Below are 22,739 nucleotides of genomic sequence, written 5' to 3'. Positions count from 1 at the left end.
CAAATAACTGTCTTGTGTTGAACTACAGTATTTACTTGTAAACCTGCAGTATGTGTTTGACCTAATCTATGATTCCCATATCAAAGCGGCTTGTAAAGCCAATCAAAGCCAGTCAAACTGCCTTCGCGCTGAAAAAAAATATAATGTCATTATCAGGTGGTGGGATCACATGACGTGTTGTACTGTAATACCCCCCTTTCATCATTGCTGAGGGGTAACTCTTTGTTGCCCTTATTATGTCAAATCCAATGCTTTGGTGGCTTCAATGAAAATGAAATGAACTGTATTCAAATCATCTTGTCATGTTGGTTTGTTTGTATTGACATGGAAGCTGAATGATGTCCATGCTGCTACCTGCTGCTGCTCCAGGTGTGGCCACTTCTCAACCCCCAGAGAGACTCATTACATGAAAATCTGCTTGGTAGAGGAAACACTGGACACTACTAGATAGCAGCTCTAAGGCACTATCACCTTCCTGATACCCATAGACCTACACTGGATATGTTATTCCCCCACAAGTTGTATAATTTGTGTTTAATGATTTGTTCCCACTTTTCAGAGGCCAAAGGGGAGTTATTGCAACAAAGTTCACCTCTTTAAAAACATGTTACATTTTAATGAATTCACTTCTGAATAATGTATGACCTCTCAGATTCTCGTGTATTCCGACATTCTGCCATGACCAGAATAGATAGAAAAAAATAATACGGACAACATTTGTTGTTTCTATTTTATTATTGTATGAGTGATGTAGGTATTGTGTCATTCCAAATCTGCCTGGCCATGTATTGAAGGAAGAAAAACAAACAAAGGTGAAAGAGGATTACCTTGAGCAGGAAATAGAAATTTTCCTGAACACAGTTGTAGTAAGAATGGGTTTACAGAGGTCAATCATACAGTTCTATACCGTTTTCAAAACAAATTGATTAAAAACTATGTAACATGGAAAATATAATAAAATCTTTTACACACAACTATATTTAGCTTAACATTGAACAAATCATTTTATGATGGCTATAGCAGTATATAAATATACTTGAACTGTATGGGTAAAATACATTGAGCTTAAAAAATAATAGTCCTTCCGCAAACAACAGCAGCGCTGCTCACATAGAGCATGAATTTCCAATGAAAGGATTTTCCCTCTTTTGCTTTTGACACAAAAATGACTTCACTGAAATGTACAATAGCTTCATTATCAGAATGGGGGAAAACAAAGTTATTGATTGCAACAAAGAAAAGACAGAGAGCATAGTATTTAGCTTATGGCATCAAGTGTGATTCTTTGGAAAGCTTAATTTTGAACCAGTTGCTAAATTAATAGTTTTGCATAATGTAATACTGTGACAATAGTGACATCATAAAAATTACACTCCTTTAGCTATCATCCTCTGGCTATGTGACTCGACATTCAATCTCAAAACAAAGACTGTATATTTCGACAAGTATTTACACATATAACTATACAACAATGGCTGCGCCAAACATTTTGAAGTGAAACATAGGGTATACCGCAACAACGGGTGTGTTTTCTATCTGTCCGCCAGAATGCGCCAAAACAGTCTTTTGAGACAGCGATGCTAGTCCCAGTCCCAGTCCCAGCGACGGTAATCCCAGTTGATAGAGGTGCCTCCTCAGAGAGTCCTCCAGTAATCTCTGTCTCCTCAAGTCCTTTATTACCTCATCTCATCTCGTCTTCCCCCATCAACAAATGCTATAAAACTGGAACTTTCACTGCAGAGGAAACAAAAAATAAAACACAGCCTTAATTAATCTGTAATTAGCCTTGCGTGTCGGGCTTCTAGACTCTCATATAATGAGTCGTGTCCTCAGACACACTGCTGTTAAATGAGACTAATCTGGTGATAATGGGAAATTTCAACCCTGCCTCTCAAATCCAAGACCATTTTCACCATACATTCACCATACATAACATATACAGTTAATCCTCAGAGCAAACCCATCAAACCCAATCACTTTGAGGTTACTAACACTCAGCAGTCCGTTCACAGATGAAGCCAATGCTGTCAGTGCAGAAGAAGTCGTTCCAGTTGGCTTCGTGGATCAAGCCTGCACAGTCCTCTCCCTTCTCATGGCCGTGGGCCCAGTTGTCGGGCTGTCCTGGTTTCCATTTCCTGCAGTGAGGGTCACATGGAATACAACAGAACATGACATCCAACATTTGTAGAAAGAAACGTTTTGTTTTTATATTATTTCACTCTTTTAAGGTCTCTAAGATGAGACAATACTATTTGTTAAGACCTCGGTTACACACAAACATTATCACATTGGTTGATTGATTGATTGATTGTTTGATGAACAATAATTACTCACGTAAAGGTTGGAACTGTTCCATCAACCCATTTCCAGACATTTTCCTCCTCTATGTCTGTCAAACCCAGCCAGAAGTAGCCCTTTCCTGCAATCTGCTTTTTCACCCATATCTGAGGATCAAAAACACCAGACAAAAAGTTCCAAATGTACGGTAGCCTAAATATTGTTTATACAGATTAGGTTTCAAACTATATAATAGGGATTGAACACCCCCATTTATTTAGGTAAACAATATTTCAGTAGGTTGGTTTGAATGGGTCTACCTGCTCATCCACGTCGTTCACAATGACCATCAGGGCTGTCATGTTGGCACAGAATTCCTTGGACTCATCAAAGTTCAGTCTCTGTGGGCCTGAAGAGAAGTAGTAGCAGCTGCCTCCGTAACTTCGCCACTGTGGTGGGCACCCTGAAATATCAATCACAAAGACTTCAGTCTTTCAGCAATCCAAAAATAATGTTCCACAATGATTTCTGGATTAAATTCCCACATCAGTGAAAATGTCTGAACTCATCAACACACCTCACCTCCCATGTTCTTCACTCAGTAAACTCACCTGGTGCTGGGGAAGGGGCGACAGGAGGGGGCTGCACCTGCCGGGACACTGATGCCTGTGGCTCAGAGGGGGTGACCAGAGGGGGCACTACCACCTGGCCAGGTAGTCCTTTTAACCCTGGAGGCCCAGCTGGGCCGATGGGGCCAACAGGCCCACGAGGTCCATCTGTCCCTGGGGGCCCGGCCGGCCCTCGCGTCCCCTGAGGCCCCTGTGCTCCCTGAGGTCCTGACTGTCCGTCTCTGCCAATGAGCCCAGGAGCACCAGGCTCACCCTTCTCGCCTGCGGCCCCAGCCCGACCCCCTGACCCTCTAGATCCTTTAGGACCGAGGCCTCCTCTGGCGCCAGGTGGACCCTTCTGTCCTGGTACCCCCGGGGGTCCCGCAGGACCCTTCTCCCCTTTAGTACCTTGCAGCCCTGCCACCCCCTTGTCCCCTCTCTCGCCCTTCTGGCCCAGCTGGCCCACTGGGCCCTGGGGTCCTTTGTCACCTCTGGTGCCCCTCGGACCTGGAGGACCTGGAACAGAACAGCAATTAGTTAAATCAATGACAGTCTAGTCTAGACAGCTGTAAGTGTAATGACCCTGTATACGAGGATTACCTTGAATACTCAAGGATGTCTTATTCAAAATAAAAAAGTGATTTGTGTTATACTTCCACATTCATGCATGATGTAAAGCCTGCTGTATATGGACATACTTGTACAGAGCATGCTCAATGCATACAGCATGTTTAGACTGCTATCGTATAGGTAGTAACTGCTACACTTTCCTTACCCTGTAGGATGGTGAAGTTAGTAATGATCTGTGAGTGTTTGCTGTCCACCATCTTCATCTCCTCCATGACCACAGAGAGGCTGCTGACCTCCCGGTCTAGCCTGCCCGTCAGCTCATCCTGCTGGGTCCTGAGCTCGGCCGCGTCGACCTTGGCCTCCGTCACGCTCACGTTCAATCCCAGCAGTAGGTCAGAGTGCTTCATCACCGTCTCGGCGCAGGTACGCAGGCCGTTCAGGTCGAGGCTGATGACGCCCAGGAGCTGCGAGGCGAAGCTGACGTTCCCCGTCACGCGGTCCATGTCGCCCTCTTGCCGGTCCAGCCTCGCCTCCATCTCGTCGAACGTCCTAGAGGTGGAGTTGTCGTGGTCGCGTTGGCGGTCCATCAGTTCGCGCAGGTTCTGGTCGTGGCCCTCGTTGAGGGCGGATGTGTTTTGGATCTGCCCCGCCAGGGAGCTCAGCTGGGCCCCCATGTCGTCCAGGGACTCCCCGTTGGACCGGGCCAGGGCTGAGTTATTGGCCGTCAGCACCTGGAGATTCTGGACCTTCTCCCTAAGCCAGTCGGCGTCGGCCCGGGTCTGCCTGGACGTCTGCTGCAGGCCCTGGTAGTCGTTCTTCAGCTTCTGCACGGCCTGGCCCGCGTCCTCCACCGTCCTCTGGAGGGCGCTGAGGACGCTGCGGTGCTGGGCCTGGGTCAGGTTCAGGGCGTTGATGCTGACCTGCTCCAGGCTCTGCTCTTTGGCTTGTCCCTGGAGCTCTGACTGTAGCCTGGCAGTGTCCGCCTGTAGCCCGTCTATCAGGCTGCTGTACGAGGCCAGGGTCCGGTTCACGCTGCGCAGGGAGGCAGCGTTACTGTCCAGCACGCTCTGCAGAGAGACATGGCCGCTCTGCATGTCCTCTCCTGTCACCTGTAGGTCGTCCAGAACTGCCCGGTTGTTGGTGGCCCTGAGGGCAACGTCATTCAGCTGGCTCTGTAACGTCTGAATGTGCGACTTAAAGGTTTGGATCTCGCTGGTGGCGTTCTCTGACTTCTCCCCTGCTTGATCATCTAGATGAGGAAGAAATACAATAACAAACATATTTCATCTGAGAAATAAGCTAAACATCCTATCATGAAATCAAGTACCACCATGTGCAGTGTAGCTGAAATGTATTGAAAACGTGTCTTATAAAGCCCTTTAAAAAAATTAAAGCGTATGTAAATAAGACTCACCAAGCTTCTTCAGGTCTGATTCTACAGCAGTGATCTTCCCCCCATAGTTCTGCATGCCTTCTGACACATTGTCCATCCTCTGAACCACTGAGAGACACAGAGCATGGGAAGGAGAGAAGGAGGGAGTCAATAAGCTGAGAAGAATCCATGTAATGATACATACTGTAGACACATAACTACTAGGTGAACAGTCAAAGTGTAGATTATATGGGATTAAAATGAAATCGATCACAGTGTATAGCTGACAGCAAGTCCTCTCAACCCTCTAATGCTAACCCTTAACACGCGCACGCACGCACGCACGCACGCACGCACACACACACACACACACACACACACACACACACACACACACACACACACACACACACACACACACACACACACACACACACACATAAACAGCACACACATATAAACAGCGCACACACATAAACAGCACACACATATAAACAGTGCGTGTACACACACACACATACACACACACACACACACACACACTAACACAGGAAATGGATGACACTTCATTTCCTCAGGAATGTGGCATGTTATATATGGCGTTGTCACATGGGTTTGTTGTATGAATCCTGGAGGAATCTGCCTGTCTGAGATGATTTCACAACACTGGGGTCAGACCTGAAATAGGAAAGGGACTGCAGGATCTGGTGCTTTCTGATATTGAACACAAGAGGGTGCTAGTGTCCCCATACCACTCCAATTCATGCTGAGCATGGAGAAATGAAAACAGAGATCCTCTTTCAAAACAACAAGCCATTCATTGGCTAATCACAATTGAGAAACGGTTGAGTCTGCATCAAATGTTCACTTTCAGCATCATTCATTTCGAGTCATTCATAATATTTCCTATGTCCTTACAGCCTTCAATTGTGGTTCTCTGTGGCTTAGTTGGTAGTGCATGGTGCTCACAACACTTAGGTTGTGGGTTTGATTCCCGCTGGGACCATATATACTGAAAAAGGTATGCATTATAAAAACATCAATTAAATGGCATATATTACCAATTGGCAACAATCTTAAAAAAGGGTACTTAACTGAACTATATATGGAGAATTTACAGCAACATAAGTTAAAATGGCTAATACAGCACAATTGTGCATGTCACAAACACCAGGTCTTCCTAAAGCAGCGATGATGACACACAGTTTGCTGTCCAGAGGAACAATCTCAAAAGGATGAGAATCGATTTCGGAGTTCTAAACCAGGTGCTCATGCAGCCCACTGAAGCTCTGTGGGGACCTGACAGTCTATCTGATCAAATCCCCTTTGCATTCTCACCATCTTTGGTTAGTCTATCTTCATCTTCTCCCATTGATGTTGTATTATTCTATCAGTATGGGGGTGTCTTTAAAACATGGAAAAACAAAACTGAAAAACTTCCATGGCACTCAACTATTATCATTCCAGACATGGTCTTGCGTAACCAAACATGAAACAATAACATGCTCTTGGGACAAACAAAAACACAGGGGGCTGGTTCAAAGGGACCGTTGGTCAGTGTTACCCTTGGAGCAGGAGTGTGGGGGAGGTCAGCTGGGCTCCAATGTTGCTTTTTCCTCTCTCTCTCTCTCTCTCTCTCTCTCTCTCTCTCTCTCTCTCTCTCTCTCTCTCTCTCTCTCTCTCTCTCTCTCTCCCTCCCTCTCTCTCTCTCTAAGGCAGCATGGGTATTATGGCTTGTATAAGACGGCTATTCTGAGTAGAGCTTATAGGGCACAATCTGAACCTGGTGATGACTAGGAGTGTATAAGACAGTTACCTAACCCAGAGCCTGGCTAATGCTAGTCATGCTAGTGCACTATGACCCAGCACAACAGAAAACTATGTCTGTAAGCATTTCACCTGTATTTTCACTGAAGGATAGAGTTGAAAACTAGCTCTAATTTACCATAATTGCCCAGTGTAAGAGATTAGAAACAGTTCGTTTTGTTTGTTTGTTTGTTTCAATGAAACTGAACCATTAAGACTGGCAAGGAAATACAGCAGGCAGCAAATAGCAGGGGTTTAGTTAAATAAGTAGATTAGAGTATAATGTGTGTTGATTAAAAAACAAGCAAGGTATCTTGGTTAACACTAAGAGTTGTGATGCCTTGTTTGCAGTCCTGTGTTTCATAGGGCTAGAGAGAGGACTGGCTTCAGAAATCAGCCAATGATGAATCGCAGAAAACTACAGTGTTTTGGACACTTGTGGCCATTTGTGAGTCAACCTGTGGTTCATGGGACGACAAATTGCTACTGAGCAATAAAACCTCCTCTGGGGTCTGGGGTGGGTTAGGCAGTCTGGCCGCTGCCCACCCGCTCATCTGGGAGACATTACACCCCAAACCAACAAAATCACATGGGCTCCCATGGTAAACCCATAAGACATTGTGGGCCCAACAATAAAACTAAACTCTAATACTGGCTCTGTCCTGATACTGAATATATTTAGAACATTTTGACTCGTAGACAATTTACTATCTTCTGGTAACCACATAAGCCACATAAATTGTGAATCTTCAATATTTTAGCATGATTTATTGCGATGTGTTTAGAGATGTTCTAGCCAGGGTGATACACAAAATACATTCCGTAGTGGCGTCCGTGGAGACAGTATTTGGAAACACTTCCTGTTTCAGTGGATCATGGCTGCCTTGTGTCAAACAACTTGTGACACAACTGAACGGAAGAGAAGTTAAAGTGGTTCTACAGCATGTTTTCTGACAAACATCAGCTGGACAGAAAGTAAACACAATGGATGTTGTCAAGGAAGTAACTGTTCATGTGAAGCATCTAATATATATATATAAAAATGGAACCATAAAAATGGTTGGAACTCTGGAACTCTTCTGACAGGGCCTCTGGTTCTGGTTTATTTTCCACTCTGTTGCCATTAAAAGACAATATCAGTCTCTACATCAAGATTGAACAAAACGACTAAAAGAGAATAAAATAATAACCACTGAAATGAAAACCGATTCACTTCTATGCCCCAAACAAGTGTTCAGCATTAACAATCTATTCTTCAAACATTGGTACCCTAATCAATTCCAACCGCTTACTTGATCCTTTCCCCCCATACGGATTGAATGCAATAGTCTAGGCAAGCAGTCTACTTCTGTGATGTGTACAGTACTTCAGGGGAGGCTGGTGGAGGTAGAAATTGGAGGATGGGCTCATTGCAATGCATGGAACGGAATGTGGAATGCTAGGAAACACATGTACAGTACGATACCATTCTGCATTCCATTCCATGCATTACAATGAGCTTGTCCTCCGATTTCCACCTCCGCCAGCCTCCCTTGGTGTACCTGTGTTAGTGTAATGCACTTACCTTTGTATCCAAGCACAGCTACCGCTATGGTGAGCAGGGCACACAGCACGTAGAGAAGGGCTATGGCCGCCCTCAGGGCCCAGTCATTCTTACACTTGGTGCATTCAGTACCCTCCTGTATCCCTGGAAGAAGACACAACACAAGACTTGTAAACAACAGTACTCTATTCTGGATATCAACGTTATCACAACGTTAAACATCCAACATTGACATTTGCCTGAAATTAACAGGCAGAAACAGACTAATAATGCAGTAGGCTTGATGTATTTATATATTTTTTCTCTGTTTTAAGTAATTAAAAGTAAACCCAATGTTTTCACTCAAAGTAGAGAGATCATTTTCTTTTCATCACTGTGTCTAGCGCTGTGTGCATGAAGTGGGAATAGCTGTACTGACAATCAAAAACATTTGCACTCATGAATAGGCAAAAAGGCTTATTTCATGGAACAAAATTGGTAAAAAAAAAAAAAATCAACTGCTCGACATGTGTTGACCATACGGCACACAAGCCTAAACAGAAGAATGGCACCAGTCTCTCTCCGTGTCATGCCTCATCACCAGCCAACCTAGGAAGAACTACCTCTACACACTGGGTCATTCAGTTGTCACACAGGTTCAATGGTCCGGCACCACTATTCCCTCAGAAATGTGGAGACTGTGTGATGCAAGACATACCAGGAAGTTTGTTTGACTTTTTGACACGAAAACTGACCGTATGGCCTCTGAGGAATGGAGTGAGAGACCAGCTGGGGTATCAACAACAGACAATAAAGGACTTTCTCTGTTCTGTCGAACTACCTCTCTCATAATCAAATTTGCCTTCAAAACTAAATATCCTCAGGGAGAGAGAACTTGCGGAAACCAGAAATACTATACTACCCAGGGACGCTGACAACAACATGTTTGTGTCTCAATAATTGTATGGTTTAAACTCATTCCAATGCACATCAAACAAGACTCTGTTCTAATTCTGCCTCCATCAACTTCTAAGACATCAAGGGGTTCCAAGGTCATTGAAAAGTCCCATTGAAAAGTTACCGCAATCATACAGCTAATAACATGCAGGGGAGAAAATCGGACCCATGCATTTTTTCCCATGTGAAATGGACTAATGATTTCCATACAACCTAATGGCTCGTTTGTTTGTTTGCATGAGGCCAGTCTAGGTCCCATGTGACTGGTTATAATAGTTTTAATGTATAAACTGACAAAGGGCAACAACACTTACACAGTACATTCCTCTGTCTTTCCAACTCATCCCTATCATTCTACATTGGTGAGAGCCTGATGATGATTACACAAATCAGTGTATTTGTTGACGACAGCTGAAGTGGACGGCTCTCACACTCAACAACTGCTCTCACTCTGTGTACATAGACCTTGTTGCTGGAGGTCAAGCTGAAGCAGTCTTCCAACCTGATCCCAGCAGTGAGACCCCCAGGAGGTCATGGGCATGGTGGACATCTCTGTACTCTGGGTACCTCAGACTGGGCTGGGTAAACAAACATCCCCCCACTATCTACTCCAGAGAAGCTCCAGAGTCAGGCCAGACATTCCACAGCTGGGCTCACATCCTCGTTTGACTTCCTCTGCCTAAATTTGATCAGAGGCCACGGTGGTTTATATCTCCAGATGGTCCTCCCCTCCTAGCCTGGCCTATGGCCTATAGCCGCCCATGTTATCCAGGTTGGGGCACAAACCCAAAGCCACACAAGGCTCCTTCCCTCTCTGGGAGAGGTTGGTCGGGGAGAGAGGGACAGGGGAGGGGGTAGGAATGGAGGGGGTGAGGTCTCTCAGCCTTGGACCTACACATCTGTGAAAACATCATGGCAACCACCTCAAAGGGGCCCAGCCATGGAGCCATGGCCCCAGACGTGGGGTAGGAGGAGGCCCCCAGTAGCCCTGTGTGTGTGTTGCACCGAGGGCTCCCACGTTGAAGTCTGCATGGTGCGTTCTTCTGAGGCACCCCACTTGTCCCCCTGACCACCCACTGCTTAAAGCACCCCACCACTACACCATGTCAACAAGCTCCGTACCCCTCTGGCTCTGGGTCAAGGGTCACAGGCAGAGTGGACATGGTTTATCAGAGAGAACACACGCTCATCACAGTGAGAGTTGGAGTCACTCATACAGTCTGTTGGTATGTCGCTTGAGTAACATTTTTATTTTATTTATTGTGTCAGCTTCGGTCATTGAGATGCAACTATTTTCCCATAGACAAACAAAGCGGTCATACTGGCTTCTGTATGGTTTACTTGTTGCAGCCACAGACGTATACAAGTCAGTTGTTTGTATCGCAAATTACTGCATACAGATTACCAGACATTTCTAAGTTAGACATTTCCATTGAGGTCTCTCTGTATCATATCATGTGAAATAAAAGCCTTAAAATAAATTCAATATCATTGGGCCTCTGTAAAAACCTAATCTGTAACACAGCAACCTCAAGGCAAATAAATGTACTAAGTTCCTGTAGCGATATCTTGTTCCATGCAAAACATCCCGTCAGCAAAAGTGTCACATTCATGAAAACATCATGGCCTCTCTATACACTCTGTGTCGTGTGTATAAAATACCACAATACATAAACATGCTGACACATATACATATCACAAGCTATAACTGAAAACATACCAGCGCTAAACCAACTCTCGCTATGGAGCAGAGAGCAGGGGGGACTGGTTAAAGCTCAGTGGCTGCATCACTGCCAGGGTGTCCCAATCAACAAGCTGGAATCTGGCCAGACGATTCCCTAGAGGTAAATAAATACCAGAAAAGCCTAGAAGGAGCATATGGATGGCAGAGCGTTGAGCGTATGCCACACATGTATAGTACAGTAGTGAGTGACACTGCGTTCCTTCTCCTGCTGCACGAAAATAAGGGTTCTTTAGCTGTCCCTGGATAAAGGAGAACCCATTGAAGAACCCTTTTTGGTGCCATGTAGAACCCAAGGTTCTTCAAAAGAGTTCCCCACAGAGATCATAATAAAATACGCTCTTAAATGTTCTAACTCTATTCATATGGGGTTCTCCTACAAGGAGATATAGATGAAGAAGCTTTTTTTCCCCCAAGTGTTCAGTACAGGCTGCCTAGGCCAGACGCAGAGAGAATAGACCAGCCAAGGTAAGCATCATTATGGAGCCCAGGCACGGTGGCCACTAAAAGGACACAAACACACTTGTATGAATCACACTGAAACACATACACACTTGAATGTGTTTCAGTGTAATGAGTATGGTATGTGGAGCACATGTGCATGTTTGTGATACGAGAGTCTAGGTGTCCTCGGATCATCTTGAAATATCAGAAATATTTATAGAAGAGAAAAAAAAAAGATGATATTTCCCTCTACAGCCAAGTGTCTTAGGCCTCCTGTGTATGTCAGAGGTAGATGGGGGTGGAAACTGAGAGAGAGACAGAGAGTGTGTGTGCGTGTGTGTGTGTGTGTGTGTGTGTGTGTGTGTGTGTGTGTGTGTGTGTGTGTGTGTGTGAGTATGTCTTTGTATGTGTGTGTGTGTGTGTGTGTGTGTGGTGTATGTTTGTGTGTGTGTCTGTCTGTGTGTGTGTGTGTAAGATACACAGAGAGAGAGAGAGAGAGAGAGAGAGAGAGAGAGAGGGAGAGCTGTGCAGGGATCCACACTGGTGCATGTAAAACAGCTGTATTTCATTTGGTCTCAGGAAGTCGGTCAAAGAAAATTCCTGACGCTTTTTTTTCTCCTTCCTTATTCCATGTACCTGGAATAGGACTCGCTTGCATGCCCACTCTCTGGCACTGGAAGTGCTGGCACTGGAAATTTCCATGGCAACACAAAGAAAGCTTGTACAGTCTTCAGGTTTTTTGTGTGAAGAACTTTTGTGTGGCGAGCTAGCTCTATAGTATATACAGCGACTGGGTGGTTCCTCTGGATTCAAACACTTTCAATTCATAACTATTAATTTTGTGTCTGAGGGGCTTTGAATATTTGACAAACTTTGCTGTACAGTACATAGTCATATTGCCCCTTTACAGTCAATAGTCATATTGCCCCTCTACAGTCAATAGTCATATTGCCCCTCTATAGTCAATAGTCATATTGCCCCTCTACAGTCACTCAATTGTTACTTTGATGGAGTTGCAACTGTAAAGAATTGGAGATTGCTGAATGTTTCTTGGCCAGTGGGGAACACAGAATTTCTGCCACTAGATATAGATAATGTGTTTCCCTTGTTGAGTTTTAAAGAACATGGTCCCCAAATATAAGAACAGACTGTCAAAAATGTAAGTACACAATACATACAAATGACTTTAACAAGCTGATGATGCTAAAATGATTTGGTCTGCTAATCGTGTCGACAGAACAAAACAAAACACAACACAAAGCTGACAATGTGAGATAGATGTGAGCAGAACACAAGTGTGGCAGAGCAGATGCTTTTACAGCATTCAAGTGGATGGTGAGAGACTGAATTCCCATTACAGGTTTTTTTTTTCCATTTACCATGGGTTGGATTTATTGTACAGTATAACCCTGTACTGTATATATACATTCACAGCGGGGGAAAGAATGCTTCGACCGTATCCCTCTGGCTATCTAGTTAATCTACTTCAGTCCCCCCCTAGACAGCCTGTTCACCCAGACGCAGTCTACTAACAACATGGTGCCCATGGTGTCTTCATGGTACACTCGTACGGCCCCAACGACTCCCCCTACATTAATAGTCTTTCACCGGAATGTTAACAAGTAAACACTATCCGACGGGGGAAGTAACCACCGAGACAAATTACCACACCATTAGGGTTCTTCAACCTTCTAACCAGACCTGCTGAGCTGGCCTAGCATGCAACGGCAACATTTGTTAACTTGTTGCTAACAGGTTTATGACACTTTAAATAGGCGTCCGATCTTCGAGGGGGCATCTGGAGCTTGTTAAGACGCTGCTAAAATCAAAGGGCGCATGCGAACATTCCATACATCACCCCTTTCGTGCCAGGCTTCGAAGAACAAACATGTAAAATGTCAGTTCGCTTTACAGTTTGGATGCAATGGATGTGTGCGATAATGATTTCTTTGTGGAACTCTTGCTTCCGCTGGGTGATGTGTGGAGAATGTGGCTGTGGTTATAAAAGTGTGTGTTGCAGTTGTTTAGAAGCATAATGTATGGACGACAGGATGACCGCCCTCTACACACACACACACACACACACACACACACACACACACACACACACACACACACACACACACACACACACACACACACGCACACACACACACACACACACACACACACACACACACACACACACACACGTAGGCACACACACACACACACACGCACACACACACACACACACACACACACACACACGTAGGCACACACACACACACATGTAGGCACACACACACACACACGTAGGCACACACACACACACACACACACACACACACACACACACACACACACACACACACACACACACACACACACACACACACACACACACACACACCTGACTGGTGCCCTTTGAAGAAGGCCCTCTTAAGCACTGGCAGCAGAATATTGTGGCATAAGCTCAGCTCCATCTCAAACTCAACATTCTCTCTCAGATCAGCGTTTTAAATCAGCTTTGAGCCCATTGATGTGTAGAAAAGCTATGGGCCATTGCAGTCTGAGTTCAAACAGGCAACCTCACAGTACGCCATTTTCACAAATTTGAGGCAACAGTCATAATTATGTGGTAAACCTCTCTTTATTCCAATCACATACATCTGGGAAACAACTGTGCGTTTGCCTTCATAGCCTCTCCACCTGTTCCTCCTGTCGTCACTGACACTCAGAGAGAACCCTGCTGGTCCCTGAAGAGTTCACGTGAAGGCAACCAGCTGTGGGATGTTGGCAGGGTTAGGGGCACACGTGTGGGCTGCATTAGGTACGAACGGTTTCTCTCCTGGATGGAAGTCGTGAGCAATAAAGAAAAAAGACCGAGAAATTCAACGAGAGCCCGAGTCCAAGGCTGATGTGTCCATTGGCCTGTTAAAACACAGTGAAGGCAGCAGGGCACCATCCTTTGAGGAGTAGAGATCCCTGCTTTGAGGGAGAGCTCTGCTCCTGTCATGGAGGGGCTTTATAACACCCTTGATGCTTTCTGAGCAGTCAGACTGTCTGTTCAAAGTCAGGTTGTCTGTTCCAAAACAAAAATGCTGACAGGCAAAAACACTACACACTAAAATGCCAAATAAAACAGTTAGAATGTCTGTTGAAAAGGGATTCCCGGTTCCAATGAAAGGGCGAACGTGGAGATGATTATGTCTGGGGATCTTACCCATCTGTGCAGAGTTAGAAAGAGACAAAGACTAAGACAAATAGATCATTTATCTTCCTCCGAAGAGACAGACTTGAAAGCGTGGCACATAAACAAGGACTACCCGACCGACTGCCGTAGTCACGGTTTGTGAAGCAGCGGGATAGGATATCAAACGGTCTTTGCTATCCGTGCCTAAGTCATCAGTTTCCATTTCTCATTTAGAGCGCGGCCCTCTTGTCTGTCTGTCTCACAAGAGTTTCAGTAACTCACTCCCTGTTGTATTAGAAACTACGACAATAAAGCCAAACGCTGAGCACATTTACGGAATCTGCGTCTTCTGATGTCGATCCAGCGGATGACTTTGGCAAGCCAGAGTGCTGTTGGAAGGCCTTGTTTTTGGTAATTGAGTATTAATATTCCCAAGAAAAGCTGTACAAAAAACACCACCTGAATCCACAGCATGGGGGCGTTGGGTGGGTACTTAAAATATGCTCACTCAGTCATTCACGCGCGCACGCGCACACGCACGCACACACACACACACACACACACACACACACACACACACACACACACACACACACACACACACACATTAACACATCAAAACTGACCTGGATCATATCTCTGGGCTGGCTAAGACCACTTAGACAGTGACTGCCTATGCTCCTCACATCTCTGGTGTGACAATGAGCCCATGCCAGACATGACTTGAAGAAAACACTCCAGCTCATTGTTCCTGCTGGACGCCTCTGTTCCCAAGGGCATAATCAACATAACTATGACGTTACTTCCACACATGGTCTAATACAGAAATAAGTCGAGTGTGTATGCTGAAAATGGATTTTGAACCAAATGAATGTACCCCCCAGTCCAACACTGCTTCAATGGCTGGCGCCTTTCGGTCCTATGGGGGGACTGACTAACCAGCATTGTGTTGGAATACTCCATAAATGAACATCAATTGAAGTTGACTCAGGCATTTGGGAACTGTCCGCATTGGAATTATGAAAATCCTCTGAGAATCCATGACTTACTTCCCGAAAGTGCTTGCAAATGCAGTACGGCAATGGTCCAGCAGGGGAGGCTGGCGGAGGTAGAAATCGGAGGACGAGCTCATTGCAATGCACGGAATGAAATGAGGAATGGTGTCTCATTATAACGCATGCAACATGTGTGTTTGATACAATTCCTCATTCCATTAGAATGAGGGGGTACAAATCTGTACAGTAATTTGCGATGCCAGCATCTCATAGCCGACAGCACCTGCACCTGGCCCAGTGTTTCTAGCCCCACTGAGAGGGATATGTTCAATGGGGACGACTCCCCTCAGAGTGAGGTCTTTCTCTATTACTATCAGTCACATGCATGCACAGCGAACAACAACATGGAGACCATAAACTAGTTTTATTGGGCTGTAGAGACAGACCCCCAGCTCCTCCTTCCCCCCACCCCATCATGTTCCAGAGGGCTTGCATGTTAGAGTGAGGTCATTTCCAGTAAGCAAGACCACATGAACTCCGGAGAGAGAGAGAGAGAGAGAGAGAGAGGGGGGGGGGGGACAGAGAAACTAGCTAGAGTAGCTAAAGTACATAGATCAGGTCAGAGAGCTATACTAACCATCCCTACTGTCCATGGATCAGAGGTGAACAAGCTATCATACATTCATCAGGCCAGAGGTAAACAAGCCATGATACACCCCATCGCTACACACATCAGGCCAGGGGTGAACAGGGGTGAACAGGGGTGAACAGGGGTGAACAGAGGTGAACAGAGATGAAGAGGATAGGCTGGTATCATAATCACACAGGGGTCCCCCTGGACGTAGAGGGTCAACCAACCACACACTTATTACTCATAGAGGGAAAAATACCTCAGCCACACTCTCTCTCCACTGGGCTTTACTCTCTCCACCTCCTCATGGTATGGTAACTGTGTCTCCACTAGTAATAATCTCTATCATAAACGTATCATCTCTGACTGTCTGTTTGTTTTCGCATGTGTTATTTGTTTGGTTGTTATTGTTCTGTCTTTGATGTGTTTCCTGTTCTTTATTTGTTATGAGCTTTTGAGATGTGCGGTTTTTCTACGAATGAGCGCTTAACAAATGAAATGTATTGTTATTATGACTGTTATTATTACCAAGTGTCTGAATGCCAAAGAGTCAGTGACTGATCCAGCCTGTCAACGCTAGGGAACAACAGCTTTCAAAGGGGGACCGTTTTAAATGACCTCAATGACAGAACACACATGAGGAATAGGTCATTTATGGTTATGTTTTCATAAGCTAACCCTGCAAGACGAAGCAGACTGTTGGGGCTAATAAAGGCTGAACCTCGGAAGTAATATAACATAAATCTGTGTTTTATTTTAGGACTAACCCCTTATGTAGAAATGTATGTGATGTCATAGTTTAACAAGCATGTGTTTTTATAGTGTTTTTAAAAAAAAACACTATATCTCTTTTGGCTCAATGGTATCTATCTGAACATTTAATCCACTTAGTTGTGTTAGAGATTTGGAAAAGAAAGAAAACAACTCTGATTGGGAAATGGGAATTTGAAGTCCGTTTTTCCACTATTATCTGTATTCTAATCACAAAAACATGTTTACAAAACGGGTTGGGATGGGGCATGGAGTTGATGTGTGGGCTAAGATCACTGTGGAAGTAGTTACAGGGCAATTTTAGGGTTTGAGGTGCCTTTCAAGAACTCATTGTCGGCAATCTATTTTACAGAGCAAGTTCTGGAAAAACACCCCCCCAAATTCTGAAACTTCAAATGAAGGGTCTAACTCTGCCTCATCCTGCCAGACCACAACAACATGAACACAAATAAACTAAGACATGCTGCACCATGTGGGTTGAACATTTTATTGCACACATGGAAGACAAAACCGCTGATGTCGTGCTGGGGACTGGAGGAGGAGTGATTGGGGTGTATATGAGGGGTGATAGGGGTGTATATGAGGGGTGATAGGGGTGTATATGAGGGGTGATTGGGGTGTATATGAGGGGTGATTGGGGTGTATATGAGGGGTGATGGGGGTGTATATGAGGGGTGATGGGGGTGTATATGGGGTGTGTCTGGGGTGTATATGAGGCTTTCTTACTGCACAAGCCATCTGTGCTGTGCTGGGTTGGTGTGGGTTGGTGTGGTGTGGTCAGGCCTTAGTGGGTGGCCAACCACAGTGGTTATAGATACTGACTCAGCACTCTGCCACGGCCCGCCCCGCCAGGGGGCCAGCCTAGTAGTGATCAGCCTGAGACTATCCAATCCCAGATCCAGAACCAAACCCAGACCCAAACTCAGATCCGCACCCAGAGCCAGACCCAGAACCTGCTCTGCCTCTGATACAAGCCTCCCAGTCCGCCCACAGAGCACTTTCAGGCTTCATCACCAAGCACAGCCAATAAAACCACACAGTTTGGATCCAAGCTGCCAGAAGCATGCCAAGCCTGTGCTGCTGTGATAATGCAGGCAGACATTGACCACTTAGAAGGCGGGGCCTTGTTGCTTGGCGACGGTTGCGGTTGGCTAGGCCCATAACCAGGAAGTAATCTTGTATAATTCAATGGTATATCATATTATACCCACCGCCCCACACACACTAATTCTTCTGAGGAAATTACCCTTGACTAGCCAAACTGTGCCATACTATATCCCCATTGTGTCAACATGTTTCTTTAACCATACTGTGCATCCACATTACACTCTCCCTCAAGATTTCTGTGTATCAATTTCAGTTTTTTTAAAAGTAGCCTAATGTTGTGCTGGAAAGTATTTGATACCAGTGTGACCAAATGTTGTTGGGTTTCCAGGAAGAGCTCAAGGTGTCTGTCTCCGACAGAGAAAACTCAAACTAACATTTTCTCTGTTCAGCAGATGTGCACATGTGAATACACAAACACATGACTAGACGTGCGCTTTTAAAAAACACATTCAAAGGCTGAATCGACGGAAAAATCTATGTGGGTTGACTTATTTTCACAACTAGCGCTGCCATTTTTGCATATCTTCCTGAATAAAATAATAGGGAGAAACATGAGCAAGAATAATATTGAAAGCCGGCATTTTGGCCGCAGGCTAGAATAATCAAAGTCTGAGCAACAAACCTGCCTCTGTCTTGGCTGGCCAGGTCTGAAAATGTGATCGTCAGTGGTGCTTTGACTCAGAACAGAGAAAAAGAAAAATACACATCTTTCATTCTCTCTTTCTGTCTTTTTTCAGCTCAGGAAGCACAGAGTTGATTTTGGCCTTCTCCTGAGCCAAAAGACTTTCATTAATATATCATACAGCACTTCTCTCTTCTAGGCTGTCTCTTATTGCGGAGGGCTGAAAGAAAATGGAATTGGGCTCCATCGCTAACATTATTATTTTTGTGGCCCAGCCAAAGCCTGCTGAGAAGGAGAGGCACACAGAACATCCATCATGCGAGAGAGACACCCTATCAGATGACAGCTTGTTACAGGGGTGTCGTTTAGTAGGCCAACACATCCCACAGAGACACATACTATATTGAGCGGTAAGGAGCTGAATATACAGAATGGTGGAGTGGTTAGGCCAATGTTGGTTAGAACCCATTACGATTGTATAATGACTGGCTGAGTGAGACTGAAATGCAGCTTGGAAATGTCATGTTTCATAACTTGGATCGATCTACAGCATGTGACTTCTACTGTACAGCTTAGTTAATACGGGCCCCTTCACTCATGTCTCTGACCCCCTTTCACTTGTGCATTTAATCACAAGCTGTTAGCCAGATAAGATGCAGGTAATGGCTGCAGCTGGAACACATCTCGATGGTGGAGTCTGATAACAGCAGCAGTTGTAGTCTGTGAAATCCACACACTACTTACTGTGAAGAGTGGTTGGAGAACCACACAGAACATACAGGAGGCTGGCTACTGGCCTGTTTTCAACCCCCCTTCGTGACTACAGCCACACTGCATACAATACAGTGCATGTCTCTGTAGCATGTGCTGCTGTGGGCCCATGCCTCATTCTTATCAGCAGCCTTAACTCAAGCCTTATCAGTAGCCCTGAGCTCAAGGGTTAAACAAAGGGCCTCTCTGAGAGCAGGTTCTCATGCGGTCGACCCAGGGTTGACCCACGCTCGCCACCCCCCCCCCCCCCCCCCACTAATGCCCTCACAGAGCCCTTCATGGCAGGCTTTGGGTGGGCCTCTGCCAGGGGTGAAATGGTTTGCGTGCTGATTTGCATTCCCTGCCCTCTCATTGGCTGAATCGGCTGAGTCGGACTGACAAATCACAAATCATGCCCATTCTGCTGATCCTCAGGGAAGAGCAGGACTTAGCAGGTCTAGGGAGGAGAGACAACCTGGGGATGAACTCCATGATCATCTCTCCTTCTCTGGTGGACACAGTTTTTTTCTCTCTCTCTCTCTCTCTCTCTCTCTCTCTCTCTTTCTCTCACTCACTCTGTCTCTCTCTCTCTCTCTCTCTCTCTCTCTTTGTTTACACTTTCTATCTTTCCTTTGTATCTATCTTTCTTCCCCCTCTCTCTACCCCCCCCCCCCCCCCTCCTCTTCTCCCCCCTCCTCTTCTCTTCTCCCCCCTCCTCTCCCCTTCACTCCCTCCTCCCCTCTCTCTGGCCTTCTTTATTGAAAACACGAGCGTATAATCTTTCATCAGAACGACTGAACACAAACTGCATGCATGCAGACCCTAGGGGTGTAATAAGCAGGCATTTTGAAAACATTCTTTTCTGGTAATAAACCCCACTTAAATTAGAACCACTTGCTGTCAATCTATTTTTAGGCTCCAATTTAAAAAACAACATATAAAACACTATCCCTCCCATATGGTTTCTTTTATAATTGTTTATATAATCATCATCACATACTTAAGATCACGAAATCATATGAAAAAGTTGGAAACTAGGAGAGGGAACAGTTTGGTACAGTCTGGTCTCATGCACCCCTCAAGGTACATTCAGCCTCAATGTGAGTGAAAGCAGTTGCACGTTTCCCGAAAACTCCTCCACTTCAGGGAGTATTTTGAGGGGCCGCTTTTCCCTGTTTTGGGGGCACCCTCCCATTGGGCAGCCCCAGCGACCTCTACTCCCGCCTCCCTGTGGTTCTGCTGACACAGCAGGGCCCAGGCATAGAGACTCCCCCCCCCCACACACACCCTCCCTCTCTCCCTCCACCTACCCCCTCCTCCCCTCTTCTCTCAAACCCCTCTCCCTCTCTCCCTCCACCTACCCCCTCCTCCCCTCTTCTCTCAAACCCCTCTCCCTCTCTCCCTCCACCTACCCCCTCCTCCCCTCTTCTCTCAAACCCCTCTCCCTCTCTCAACCTCAACTGGAGTCCGTCGGGCATATAGGCTTCCACTGAATAAACCTATAGGGTGGAGGCACAGGAAGCAGTTCACCAACTCTTCAGGTTTTTACATAATCTCTCTGGAATAACGGCCCACTGGTGGTGAGCAGATGTTTAGACCAGCAGTAGACCTCACTTCTCTCCAGGTCTCGAGAGTGGATAAATCCCAAAAATGAGGTGTCAGCTGAGTGGTCTGAGTCATGCGTATGTGTAAGTGACCCCCGATGACACTCTCAAGGAGAACTAACTGTTGAGTTCTTGCATTCCACACATCCTCAAAAACACATATTCACCTGAAGTGAATATAGTGACCATTTCAACCCTTGTTGAAGTGTGGTCATATGATGTAACTTCTGGGATATTGCTTCAGATCATACTTTACAGCCCCTTATTATTGCCCCTTTATGGGTTAGGGTTATTCTTTAGTTATACTTTTGCACAGATAAGATTTTCATTTTGTTGAGAAAACTGTATGAAGGTAGACATCTCAGGGGACCACATAAGAGTGAAAGAATGACCTTTGATTTTAAACGGAGCTGTTTGTGTAGATTTGGACAGCGCTCAGTGGAGGAAAATAACAGCGGAACACACAAATGGCTGCTAACTTTGCGCAGCGGCCAAGGACACCCAGGATGAAGTGGTTTCCACTCTCTTTAACTTTATGTTTAAAAGAGAGGGATATTTCCTGAATATCATAGCCAATGTAAATACATCTGGGAAATCTCATTGGCTGATCTCTCCAAGATACCAGACCTACGCACTTAAACACTGGAGGACACAGTACAGCAAGTTGCCAGGATCAGTTGGAATGTACATGTATTGGTTTTCGTTTAAATGTCTGAAACACTGTGTGTGTGTGTGTGTGTGTGTGTGTGTGTGTGTGTGTGTGTGTGTGTGTGTGTATGTGTGTGTGTGTGTTTGTGTGTGTGTGTGTGTGTGTGTGTGTATATATGTGTGTGTGTATGTGATTGACTACTCACCAAACCGCTTGTAGCCAAAGGACTGTACCTCCTCTTCATCAGCAAAATCGTCTGTGGGGACAACGCAAAATATGAGAGTAATTCATTGGGCATTTCAAGACTGAATGATTAGAGGACTTATTCCAATAACACTGCCTGAAAGGTCAAGTCAGACATTATCAAACGATCCATATCTTAATGTGATATTAAACCATTTCCATTAAAAGGTTTTGCAAAAATAAATATGTATCAAATTGTTACGTTGGGCTGAGACTGTTAAATCCACAAACTGTCAGATCTGGTGGGGGTTTTTTCAACAGGACATGCTGGATGGTCCTCAAACCACAATCTGGAAAATGTCTGGGATTTATCTTTAGCAAGTGCTTTGTTTAAGTGTGTATCCATGTGTGGTATTTCTGTATATACACTAAAACAATCAGTGGGACTCTCACGCAGAATTAGGTAACATGTTTTCCAAGAAGGCTCTCCCTGGGATTGCGGCTACATACATCTCATGCCCTTACAGGCCCTGGATGCAGCCTGCTTTCATGTGGCTGCCATGCTCGTGGGAAAGGACAGGGGTGACTTCAACATGGTTTTCTATGTCATCCTTCAGGGCCAGTGAAAATAAAGAAAGAACACATGTTGTCTATGATAACTCCAGACCAGTTTTTCAAGGTTAATTTTTTTGGGAGTGGGGCAGTCCCACTCTCTTTTTCCCCAGTTTCTATTGGACAGAGAGAGTCAGGAGGAGAGGGTATGTCAGCAGGGCATGGACCGGATTCAAACCTATGCTGACATGGGCATATGTGTGCACTGCATGCCATTGTGCTAGACCAGTGGACCACCGCAGGTAAAAACTTTGGCAACTCCAGACAACTTTGACTCCATCATGGTAAAAGCAGTGGTGGGATAGGTACCATGGAACGGGGTACACTAGTGGAGCAGGTTATA

The 22,739-nt window shown here is 45.3% G+C and overlaps 1 protein-coding gene across 1 annotated transcript; it reads right to left on the bottom strand.

The window, feature by feature from the left end:
- Positions 1-748: 748 nt before the first annotated feature.
- colec12 (collectin sub-family member 12) lies at positions 749-21,870 on the bottom strand (the record flags this gene model as incomplete). Its single annotated transcript, XM_083690436.1, has 9 exons — positions 749-1,734; positions 1,993-2,135; positions 2,335-2,444; positions 2,598-2,740; positions 2,889-3,401; positions 3,661-4,704; positions 4,870-4,956; positions 8,198-8,320; positions 21,807-21,870. Coding segments are annotated over 9 exons (2,247 nt in total), but the record flags the coding sequence as incomplete, so codon positions are not given.
- Between the last annotated feature and the right edge of the window lie 869 nt (positions 21,871-22,739).

This window comes from Argentina silus, assembly GCF_951799395.1.
Source record: "Argentina silus genome assembly, chromosome: 18".
NCBI classification, from domain to species: Eukaryota; Metazoa; Chordata; class Actinopteri; order Argentiniformes; family Argentinidae; genus Argentina; species Argentina silus.
Note: the sequence above shows the minus strand (reverse complement) of the source record. Positions and strands in the feature narration are given on the sequence as shown.